Source organism: Malaya genurostris, chromosome 2, assembly GCF_030247185.1.
Source record: "Malaya genurostris strain Urasoe2022 chromosome 2, Malgen_1.1, whole genome shotgun sequence".
Classification (NCBI taxonomy): domain Eukaryota; kingdom Metazoa; phylum Arthropoda; class Insecta; order Diptera; family Culicidae; genus Malaya; species Malaya genurostris.
In genome coordinates this window covers 347,348,414-347,360,426 of record NC_080571.1, presented here as the reverse complement: position 1 = coordinate 347,360,426, position 12,013 = coordinate 347,348,414, and the positions used below count along the sequence as shown (strand labels likewise).

The 12,013-nt window shown below is 37.7% G+C and overlaps 3 protein-coding genes across 5 annotated transcripts in view; 1 reads left to right on the top strand and 2 right to left on the bottom strand.

The window, feature by feature from the left end:
* Positions 1–12,013, bottom strand: part of LOC131432018 (embryonic polarity protein dorsal-like) — a 98,738-nt gene that overhangs the window by 41,651 nt on the left and 45,074 nt on the right. The window lies entirely within an intron of this gene.
* On the top strand, positions 4,602–6,223 carry LOC131432019 (uncharacterized). Its single transcript, XM_058598049.1, has 2 exons — positions 4,602–5,922; positions 5,979–6,223. The coding sequence occupies exons 1-2, from the start codon at positions 4,621–4,623 to the stop codon at positions 6,138–6,140; spliced, it is 1,464 nt and encodes a 487-aa protein (XP_058454032.1). The 5' UTR covers positions 4,602–4,620; the 3' UTR covers positions 6,141–6,223.
* On the bottom strand, positions 6,155–7,785 carry LOC131432020 (uncharacterized). Its single transcript, XM_058598050.1, has 2 exons — positions 6,472–7,785; positions 6,155–6,408 (listed from the first exon to the last, which is right to left on the bottom strand). Exons 1-2 carry the CDS (start codon positions 7,636–7,638, stop codon positions 6,214–6,216), a joined length of 1,362 nt encoding a protein of 453 aa, XP_058454033.1. The 5' UTR covers positions 7,639–7,785; the 3' UTR covers positions 6,155–6,213.

Below are 12,013 nucleotides of genomic sequence, written 5' to 3'. Positions count from 1 at the left end.
AGAGTCTGGATAACACTCATCAAGCCATTTTTTGGTATCGGCGGCACTTTTTTTCATCAAAAAGTAGTGTTTCATCAACACACGAAATTCCTTTTTTTTCATTTTTTTCACAATAACAAAAGTAGCTTCACTCAAAATGCTCACAAACTAATAATCAGACAGCTGTCAAATTTATACACGTATCTTTTGAAGGTTGGTACTAACTGAAAATGGTATGGATTTAATTCTAGTGGCGCCCTCTCATAGAAACGATACGAACTTTTCAGCCGATCTGTTACTGTATCCAAAGAGTCAAACTCAAAAACTGAACAGGAAATCAAATCTTGTCCCAAAAAATTCTTTAGTTATGTTGGAAACAAATCGAAATCAGAAAACATTGCGTCAAGAATGTATTTACAGGAAAACTTTGGTAATAATTCACATGAAATTTCTAATCTTTTTGTCAATTTTTGCCAACAAATAAACAGGAAATTTTCTGAAGATGATCGTGATCGTGAATATTTTGACTTTCCAGAATTTACAATGACAAAAAATAATGTAAAAGAATATTTTAATCCTATTCGTAAAATTAATAAAATACCGTCATCTAACTTACACTTAAGGGGGAAGTAAGGAATAATTTGAATCAAAAAACCCTTTCTTAATATTTTAGGGAGAAACACCTTAAGCAAATTTATTCAAACTTTTTTTACATTATAAAACATCATTTAAAGAATATTTGGTTAAATTTTCGTATATTAATATTGAAAAATAAGGCGAATTCCCCAAAACCTCTTTGGAAAATCATGTTTACTTAAAGTACGAGTTATATCTCCCACACCCTCCCCCCGCCCCCCCGTCGTGCTCAAGTTATTATTTTGAATTTTCAACAGTTTGCGGCATATACAAACAAAAAACGCGATCTTGCGCTAATATGCCCCCCTTAAGCAAACATTGAGATAATTCTAAATTTATGATTATATTTTTCTCGAGAATGTGAACCTTTTATTGCAATACGGCTGAGGAACAGAGTTTTCAATGATTCCGGCTGATTTTCTTCACTATTTCCGGTGCGTTTGGAAGCGGAAACTGGGGACATTAGCAGTGTGCGTATGGTGGCTCGATATGGAAAATAGTAAGTTTTTGAACTTTTGCAAATTTCATGGTTTTTGGTAATAGAATCGATAACAATAAGAATTGAATAATTTGGAACATTTCCAGCCAGCGTATGGTGGCTCAATATGCAAAATTTGTAAACTTTTTGACTATAATTTGGACATTTTTAGTGAGCGTAGAGTGGCTAAATATGAAAAAGGGATTTTTTTACTTTCGCAAATTCGATGTTTAATGGTGGTGAGTCAATAGTAAATAAAATTAAGTAATTTCAAGCATTTTCAACGAGCCTAGGCTACCTGTATATGGGAAATATTTTAACTAATGTCAATTTGATGTTCTATTGATTGGCGAATCAATAGCAGTTCGACTTGGATAATTTTAGACATTTTCAGAGAGCGCAGCGTGGCGCAAATTGAAAGTTTGGAATATTTACCAATTCGACGACGTTTTATTAAATAGTAAAAAAAACTTTGGACATTCTCTGCCACCGAAGGGTGTTTTTTAATTTGAATTTTTTTTTGCCTTTTGCTGATTCCATGTTTCATTTAATAGTAAATTGATAACAACTTCGATAATGTAATGATTCAAATTATCAATTGCTGTGTCGATGTCCGCAGAATTTTATAGAATAGTTCCATGATCCACATGATTTTCAATGTGAGATCTGCAATCCAACCAATTAGCTCTATGATAGTTGATTATAGAACTAATTGGATTAATTATAGCTTCGTTGGAAAGTCTGAATGTTACAGGAAGATGATCTGAGTCAAAGTCAGCATGTGTAATCCGTTCACTACAAATGTGACTTTGATCCGTTAGAACTAGATCGATTGTAGACGGGTTTCTCACGAAAGAGAAACAAATCGGATTACTGGGATAAAGAACTGTGAAGTAACCAGCTGAGAGTTGATTATGAAGTATTTTACCATTACTGTTATTTTGCCTACAATTCCACTGGACATGCTTAGCATTTAAGTCCCCTATTACGAAAAATTTCGATCGATATCTTGTAAGTTTTTGCAAATCGCCTTTAAAGAAATTTAATTGTTCGCCGGTGCATTGGAATGGCGAATATGCTCCAGCGATGAAATAAATTCCATGAATGGTTTCAACTTCGATTCCCAAGCTTTCAATAACTTTAGTATTGAAAGAAGGTAAAATTCGATGTTTAATTTGCCGTTGTACAAAAATGGCAACTCCACCACCCATTCCAGTAAACCTATCAAATCGATGAACCACATAATGAGGATTACTTTTCAATTTGATATTTGGCTTAGGAAAAGTTTCTGTCACAATGGTAATATGGATTTTGTGAACTTTGAGAAAATTATAAAATTCATCTTCACTCGAGCATTCCAATTTAGAATATTCAAATAATTATTTAACATAACTATTAAATTTCAAATTCATTATAATATTATTTGCAAATTGCCATCCGATTTGAAATGCTTTAAAAAGTGATGAAGTCGAATTCATTTGGATGATCATTTGAAAAAGTTGATCTTGTAGGTAGATCATTTTATTTTCATTTATATCGCCTAAATCGACTTCATTTTAAAAAGCGAATGGCATTGAAGGAATATATGTAGGTAGACTGCCATTAGAAGAAGATGATTTGGCCGGTCTACCTATTAATAAATTGTTTTCGTTAGAAGATGAACTGCAAGGCGGTCCTGTGTTTTAATTATTTACATTAGAAGAAATAGGTGGTAGATGTCTACCTGTTATACTAGCATAAGGCCTGTCTGATTTTATATCATATGAATAAAATTTATGAAGTTTCTCGGACAAATATCGAACAAGACGTTCGTATTCTTCCAATCCATCAACCAAGACTCGACATTCTCCTCTTCGTCCGATTTGAAATGAGACTTTTACTTCCGGGAGAAAAGTAGAAAGCTCAGTACGGAATGCTTTGAAGTAGGAAATCATCACCGTCACTGGTGGCATAGATTGACGTTTCTTCCCAGAACGACAAGCGTCCATTTTGGGAATTTTTGAAGAATTTTCTTCTATGTCACTACAATCGGATTCAGGAAGAATCTCGTAAATATTGTTAGACGGCATAGGCTCAACGGAAGGGAAATCCGTCCGTTGACTTTTATTTTTACATTCTGATTCTATAAGATCGTGAATGTTATTAGAAAAATGTTGAATAACGGAAATGAATGAAATTTTAAATTAAATTAACTAGGCTAAATTAGTCTCCGATTAGACTCCTAGCTAGCCTTAAAAAAAGCTGATTAATTTCTTAGTCACTCAAATATCACTCTTTGTATAGCCTTGAGAAAGGCTGACTAATTGTTAGTCTTTAAAAAGACTGTTAGTGATTCAGGTAGCCTTGAAAAAGACTGAAGCCTTGAATCAATGAAACTCTAGGTAGCCAGAAAAAAATTCCAGGAGCCAAGAGCTATATGCGTGCGGTGCGAACGACTGTTCAACACCGACTGAAAAAAAAAATCTATTTTCCATATACAGGCACTCTACGCTGGTTGGATGATTTTTCAAAATTACTTAATATTAATTGCTACTGATGTCAAAACATTTTCAATTTATCATATTGAGCCACCCTACGCTCGCTGGAAATGTACAAAATTACCATATTCTGCTGAGCTACCCAAACACTGAAACGTCCAGCCGCAGCTGACAAAGTTCGGTTCATCCTAACCTACCATCGTTAGCTGTAAACTGAAACTTTACGTATACTTGCTATGTCCCGAGTGACCATCAGAACCCTATTTCCTGATAAAGGCCAATACTTGAGAAACATTTAGTAACCCATTTTTTCCCAGCATCTTCCTGACAAGCCTCGTTAACTCAACTGACAGTTTGATTTTATAAATCCTGAAGTTCTGTTTCAGCTGTAATTTCATCTATTCGTTGGTTGCTAGCATATTTTTTGGAACGAGTCAAAATATTAGTCTCAGACAGTGTTTGTGTTGATCACCTCTCCAACTACCAAATACAGATGCTTGCTCAACCAATTATTTAGAGAAACTATCAGATAATCAAGGAAAAAAAAAAATTAAATTGAATAATATTTTAATTGAAGCTTTTGGATTTATGTCCTCTGGTTGAACCACTGTGCACTTTCACATGGCACATGATCCCCGTTTCGGATGCTCCGGAACCGATGGCAAAGTTTATCGAAACAGAATATCAAGTTCCACATCAAAATGTAGTACCAGAGCTGGTGGTTTTGTTTGCGAGATTTAGACGCCAGAGCCCGAAAGATACTCTCGAAAGTCGGCAAATAAACTGAGTGGTATCCAATGTTTTGTGTTTCTTCTCTTATCAGTGCATTTAGTAAGGGTTTGATTCACTTTTCTAGTGAAGTTCTAAGTTCGAATATCCCCGTGTATTCCCATTTCCTTTTATCTTCCAGAGTATAAACAAAATATAAGTCCATTCCTGGTAATAATTATCAGGTGGAAGTTGTTTTCCCAACTAACAACTATCGTAAAGATAAGACCCGAAGAAATGGAATAAAAGTGCAAGATTCGGTCCCAGTAGGCACAGTGTGTCATGGTCACGATGGCGACCATCCGCAGTTTGCTAGTTTTGATTTCACTCGTCGGTTTCGTATGTGGTGATCCATTTTTCGGTAATAACTACCAGATTCCGCAGAGTTCGGAATTGGTTCGATCGGCAAATTTAGTAGTGACTAATCTGAACGCCGCCCGGAATGCGGTTTCCTCGTACGGTCGAAATCCTCCTGCGGCCAGTGTCAGTTTGAACCGGGGTGCTCGTGTGCTGGCAGATTACGTGGGAAATGTCAGTCAGCTGATCGGCAATGTCTACTCGCAGCTGTCACGGGCTGCCACAGATCGTACTACGGATCCGGCCGTAGTGTTCTCGAAAATCAGCACCCAGATAAATGCGTTGAGACCGTTGCTTCAAAACTCATCCGTTTATGTTGAATCGCTCGCAGCCTACTTTGATTACGAAGGAGACAACAGTACTTCGTGCTTTTTTACGGAACAAAACAATGGGATGAAAATAGACATTGAAAAGCTGAGCACGATTCTTCAGAATGTTTCCAGGGTTGTTGATTCAATCGCTGGTCAGTCACTGAACACCCAGCAGTTCATTGCCGTCCTTTCCGTTAACGGATTGCTGCAAAATTTAGTCGATGCTACGCAGAGAGCTGCCATTGCTTCTAATGAATATATGGGAATCATCACTCGTTATGTGGCTGCAATCAACGATGCCAATAGTGTTCGTTTGACAGTGAATTCTAGGCTTCAGACAAGTCGTAATGCGATCAACTCAGCCGTGAACAGTTACATCTCCAGTTCGAACTCCTCGTTCAACTCGATTCTTTCGTCAACCGACAGTCTGTTCAATCACCTCAAAACTCTAAACGAATCGTTCGTGTTCCGCTGGCCACTGCTGTTAAGCGATCGCGTCGAATCGAAACTTGCTCTGTTGAATAGTTCAATAGAAAATCTAATCACAAATCTACACTTTCGCCGGTCCGTGGTTGACAATCACTACTCGCTGACGGGAGCCATTTTCCGGACATCCAACGAAGCCTTAGCATACCTGGAGGAGGAAGCCGAACTGCTAACCCGTGTCCTGGCGAATGCGGTTAATCCGAACAGTTGTGCTTCGAACTTCCGAAATCAGTTCTACAATTTGCCCGGTTCGGTTCAGTCACTGCTAAGTCAATGCTTCACCAGTCAGCTGAACCTGGAACGGCAGGGAGCGAATCAGGTTCAGTCGATTGCCAACAATTTCCTGCGGTCGTACGTGACGGTGGTTTATGCAAATGCGGAAATTTGCTTCAGCCATCCGTTCGACCAGATGAGCAAGTGTTTGGATGATGTAGGTGTAATTTGTTGAATTTTGTTTACGAATTATAAAATTTTACATTTTTCTAGTTTGTGGATACCATCGACTTCGGTGGAAAGTTTTTCCTGCTGGAAACTACCACTTTCTATTTGTTCGAACAGGTGCAATCCGAACTGACCAATTGCAGTTCTAGACTGGTGAGCTACATCCGGAATGTCGGACTGCGGGCCAACTGTCAACGGAACCCCTAATTAAAAGAACCGTCTATTTTTGAATAACATTTTATTTTTAATGAAACAACAAATGAATACACCAAGCTATTGATCACCAACGACCACGGGGCCGGTTCCGTTTTTTGTTATAGAAACACATTTCCTGCAGGTTATGGTAGTTCAGAAAGTATCCCATCTGGGCGATACACGTGTTGAAGTTGTTCTGAATCTCGCTATCGATGAACGATTCGATTTGTCGGGAAGCGGTCAGTATTCTAGCGTTGGCCCAGGTATTCTCGTAGCCGTTCTGTAAATTTGAAATCACAACTAAGTTTCTGAGAAACTAAAACCATCTAGACTCAATCCTTACCAAATCCAAACAGTAGTTGAGCTTCTTCGGTGCGTACCGGAAGCAGATATCGAACGCCCCGTACGATGCGTTGATCGCACTCGCCACGTACGTATCGATGACGTTCGCGATGATGTCGAAGGTTTTCTCCTCGTTCGAGATCTGTTCCGCTAGACATCCGTGCACGTGAGTCATGGTGAAGTTGGGGAAAGCCAACAGTTTCTCGATGTAAGCCTCGGTACAGTCGTTCGCGAGCATCAGATCGGCCGACACTTGCACTGCGATTTGCGTCATGTAGGCAATCGGAGCGGAAATCGACGACCGGATCTTCCACTGTTCGATGTCTCGGTGTTTGTAGAGGCGCATATTCTCGAAGTTGATGATCGTCCTCTGGATCAGATTTTCCAGAGACTTTTTCAGTGCGATAAAGTAGTTGGCGGTTGATTTGGGAAACAGCGGAATTCGTTCCTTCATTTTTTGATACAACTCCTCCTCGTAGGTTCGAAGAGCCGTGAGAGATTCAGTCAAATCCTCGAGCTTAACGGCGGAAGCGTTAAGATAGTTATCGATCGATTCGTTGAAAGCACGTTGAGCTGCCATCGCTCGGGAGTTCGTTTCCATGGACCATGCTTCACCTCGTTGGACGATGTCGGACAGGCGGACAACGTTTTCCACTAACTTATCCGTGGTTGCCAGTAGATCATCGAGTGAAGGGCTCACGTCACGTTGATTGAACAGCGCCTCGGACAGCGCAATCGAACCGATCCGCAGATCGCTGTTGATCGACCGGAACTGGTTGTGATTGAAAAGATTGTAATCGACGTTCTGCAGCAGGGAGATACTATTCACTACATCGTATCCGTTCAGATACCGAATAGCTTCGATCAAACTGTGCTGGACCAGTTCAAGGTCATTTTGTTCGAAATCTTTGAAAACCGGTGCGAGTTTTGCTGTTAAATTTGACATGTACTCCTGCAAACCTTGACTTCCCAGCTTCAGGTAGTCCGTCGAAAGTGGTTCATTTTTCAGCGGTTCCAGAGAGATTTGTGCGGCCGCAATGTTTTCGTTGATCGTCCGCGTTGCGTTGACGACCTCTTCGTCGTCTGCCAGCACATTATCCGCACTGACCTTGCCAAAAACGGCTGCCACTAGTACAATCAACACCTGCGCCACTGACAGAGCTACCATTTCCGACCGACTGACCGAACAACCGAACCGTTGCGATTTGATTGGATGCTTTCGCGCTAGATCGCAATCCCGTACTGACTGGAGAAGCGATCGACGACGCCCGCCCGATCGTTACAATTGTAGAAGAATCATTACTTGGGTACGAGGGATATTCTGAGGGGGGGGGGGGGGGGACGGCGTTGCGGCAAAATTCACTAATCACTGCATCAACACTCGGAATTGATACTTCCAGCTTGGCCCCGTTGCATCACTGCGCACCGGCTCCGGCTTCTGTGTTCGAATATTCAGTATCATAGGTATAATTCAGAGGCGCTAGGGTCACCACTTTTCTTGATTCCAATCGAAGTAGGCTGACTGTCGGCTCGTGTTGGATTTTTCGTTTCGAATGAGCCACAAAATCATGGCCGACTGTAATATGGAATAATTTTGTTTTTTCGTTGATTTTCGATTTTTTTTCTCGAAATCATTTCTAACCACCCTCGAACGAGGGAAATGCTCACCTGATCGCACAGAGCTTCAATCAGCTAGAAATTAATCGCGTGCTCGTCATTCGAGCTGGCCGCGAACGGCGGCGGAGAAAACAATGGCCGGAGTACTACTATTATGTGTACTACTACGTAGTCTTTCACAACCGCCTGGTTGGGCGGGGCGTGTTCGGGGGGGAGTTACAGTGGGCATTCGTGCACATAATGCATAATGTTGGCGTGCTGTAGTTTTGTCTCAAGGTCACCCCCGGATGCCGATACGGGCGGATGGGCTTTCGAGGTGTGCTTTTATTGAATGTTGCAACCAACGAAGTTCGATAATTTAATAAATAAATATAGAATAGTTTTAGGTGATTCCCGGCTTTTTTTTTTTCGGGAAACCACTTTTATTCTGATTGTCTGCATTACGCACGATTAACATTCAGACTGTGTCGTATATTTAACGTGCTACCAACAGTTGATTACTGATCTATCCGGTACTTTTGCAAATACATACATTGTTCATATAATTGCCTGATTTACACGGCATTCGGGGGGGTTCCAACGTTTGCGGTTTAGAATAAGTGAATTTATCAGACATTTAATGAGCTCAGTGATCTAGAAAAATGGAATTCCCTTCTGTCAATCAGTTCAGTCTGATTCAGCCTAGAGTATGAAAATGAACGAATATAAATTATGCCCTTCTGTGGCTAGCCTTCAATCTTCAATGTTAGTCATCTTAAGCGATTGTAATAAATGCATACGAATCAAAGCATTTTCTCGTCCTAAGCTAATAAATTTTCCATTCTCACACCTTTCCAATCACTCAACTAATAATTTGAATTGAAACAATTAATACGGATTGTGTTAGTTGAGTTGTTTAGAAAACTAAAACTAGCCAGTAGATCAAGCATATAAACGCGAGTGGATGCGTTTCTGAGAGTTTTTTTTATCGAGTACGCTTAAGGGCAAATTAACTGTAATTTGAATTAATTAAAAAAAATTGTAATTTGGATGAAATTAAAGAACCTTAAAAACTACTTAAAAAAATTTCGTTTATTCAAGCTATCAAGTGTAAAAACGACACGATAAATTGCAAATGTCTTCACCAAGCAAACATTCGAAGAAAAAATCTTCGATGGAGTAGTGCGGCCTGCTTGCTCAGATCACAATAGTTGTATGGAGACTGTTGAAAAGATGCGTTTCATTGCACATTCAGAATAGTTCAATGTGCAGCACAGCTTCACGGATAGAAGAATGTGCTTCACAATACCGTTGTGTTGGATAGACAAATAAAATTCAATTTTCTAAGCGTCAGAGACACTTAGAATTCTCGATAATTTTCTCGCAGATCTCGCACAAACTTATAGTCTATTGAAAGGTCTTATGGTTTTGTGCAAATTTGCTGAATTTCAAGAATGGAGCAACTTGACAGTCGATTACCGGACGTATTAGTCGCTTCTGTTTTTTATCGGTACGCTTAAGAGCAAATTAACTGTAATTTAGATGAAATAAAAACAAAGAACCTTTAATTTGAAACTATCTATTCAAGCTATCCAGTGTTAAAATGACACGATAGATACCATAAAAATATTGCGATTTTTATTGAGATCCAACGACCGGTTCCGGAGATAGGGTGCCCAGAGTGAAAATGTCAATTTCAAGAGTAACAATGTGATGAGTAACGAATTTATTAAATTGGATAATAAATGCCTCTAGTTTACATCTTAAAAAACTCGTAATTCAATAATCGAGATGCAATTTTTTGGCCGATAAGAACTTTAAATCAATTTAACTGCATTCTCTTTTTTGCGAAGAATGCGCACCATATGAAAAGCATAGGAAATTCGTATATAAAACCGCTAAAACTTCAGAAATCCGCTTGAAAAATCCATAACTTCGGAAATTCACATAAAAATTGCAAAAACTTCGAAAATCCGCATAAAAAAAACAAATAATTCCGAAAACCAGACTTGCAACAACCGCATAATTTCGGAATTCCGCATAAAAAGCTCATAACATCAGAGATCCACTTAAAAGAACACATAACTTCGGAAATCCGCATATCTTAGGATATTCGCATAACTTTGGAAATCTGCATTAAAATATCGTATAACTTCGGAAATTCCAATAAAAAATCGTGCATACGCTTAAAAACATATAATATCGAATCTCGCTTTAAAATAACCGCAGACGTTTGAAATTCTGCTTCTTAACTACGGAAATTTGAATAAAAAAATCACATATCCTCGGAAATCCGCATTCAAAAATCGCATTACGCATTCAAAAATCGCATAAAAAACACCTAATTTAGAAAATCAGTCTAGAAACAACCGCATAACTTCCGAAATCCGCTTTAAATACTGCAAAACTTCGGAAACTCGCCCTAAAAATGCAGGCTAAAAACAATATAACTTCGGAAATCCGATTAAAAAACGCCTGGGAGATTCGCCTAAAATAACACAAAATTTCTAAAAACCGCTTCAAATAAACCGCATAACTTTGAAAGTCCTCATAAAAATCCCGTATAATTTTGGGAATCCGCATAAAAAAACAGAGCTCCGTTTTAAAAATACATAACTTCGAAAATCTGTTTTAAAAACCGCATATCATCGGATATTCGCATAACATCCCCATAAAAAATAAAACAAATAATTTCGAAAATCAGCTTTGTAAAAACCGCATAACTACGGAAATCCAAATAAAAAAATCGCATAATTTCGGAAATCCGCAATCAAAAATTCACGTAACAAAAAAAAACCGCATAACTTCAGAAATTCGCCCTAAAAAATCCACATAACTTCGGAATTCCGCATAAAAAACTCATAACATCGGAGATCCGTTTAAAAGAACTCATAACTTCGGAAATCTGTTTTATTGAAAAAACAAGTAAATTCGAAAATCTTCTTCAAAAACCGCATATCTTCGGATATTCGCATAAAAAAAAATAATTTCGAAAATCACACTTGCAAAAACTGCATAACTTTGGAAATCCAAATAAAAAAATCCACGAAACAACTAACTTCAGAAAATCGTGCATATGTTTAAAAAATTCGCTTTAAAATAACCGCAGACGTTTGAAATTCCACTTCTTAATTTCGGAAACCTGAATAAAAAAAATCACATATCCTCGGAAATCCGCATTCAAAAATTAACAAAACTTCAGAAATCCACATTAAAAGCATCCCGTTATTTCGGAAATCCACATAAAAAACACGAAAATAAGACTAGAAATAAAACCGCATGAATTCAGAAATCTGCTTTAAATACAGCAAACCGTCGGAAACTCGCATCAAAAATGCAGCATGAAAACAATAAAACTTCACAAATCCGTTTACAAAAACCGCATTACTTCGGAAATCCACTAAAGAAAAACTTAAAACTTTGAAAAACCACTTAAAGGCGTAAAACATCTGAGATCCGTATAGAAGACCGCCCAACTTCGGAAACCCAATTTAAAAAAAATTCATTATTTTTAAACTTTCAAACTTAAAATTTATATTTTACTAAACAATTCAATTTATATTAAACAATATTTCATAAAAAAATTAATAAATGATTTAATAAAACTATAAATACCACAATTTATTTTTAAGCTAATCTCTTAAAATAATTATTTAATAAAATTAAATAAATTTATTTTTTAAAAAAAATTGAAATATTCGTTATTCTAAAAAACTCGATATGTTTTAAAGCGATTAGCATTTTATTTCTAATTAGATGTTTCAAATATTTTTTGTTGGAAATACGTGTATATCATATAAATGGATCTAAAAAATATCGTAAATAATTATAATAATATAATAATCAATTACACTTAAGTAATTTTTATGCGGGGGATACGCACTGTAAAAAAATCCCATAAAAACCACATAGATCGTAAAATTCCCATGAAAAATTCGCATAAATTA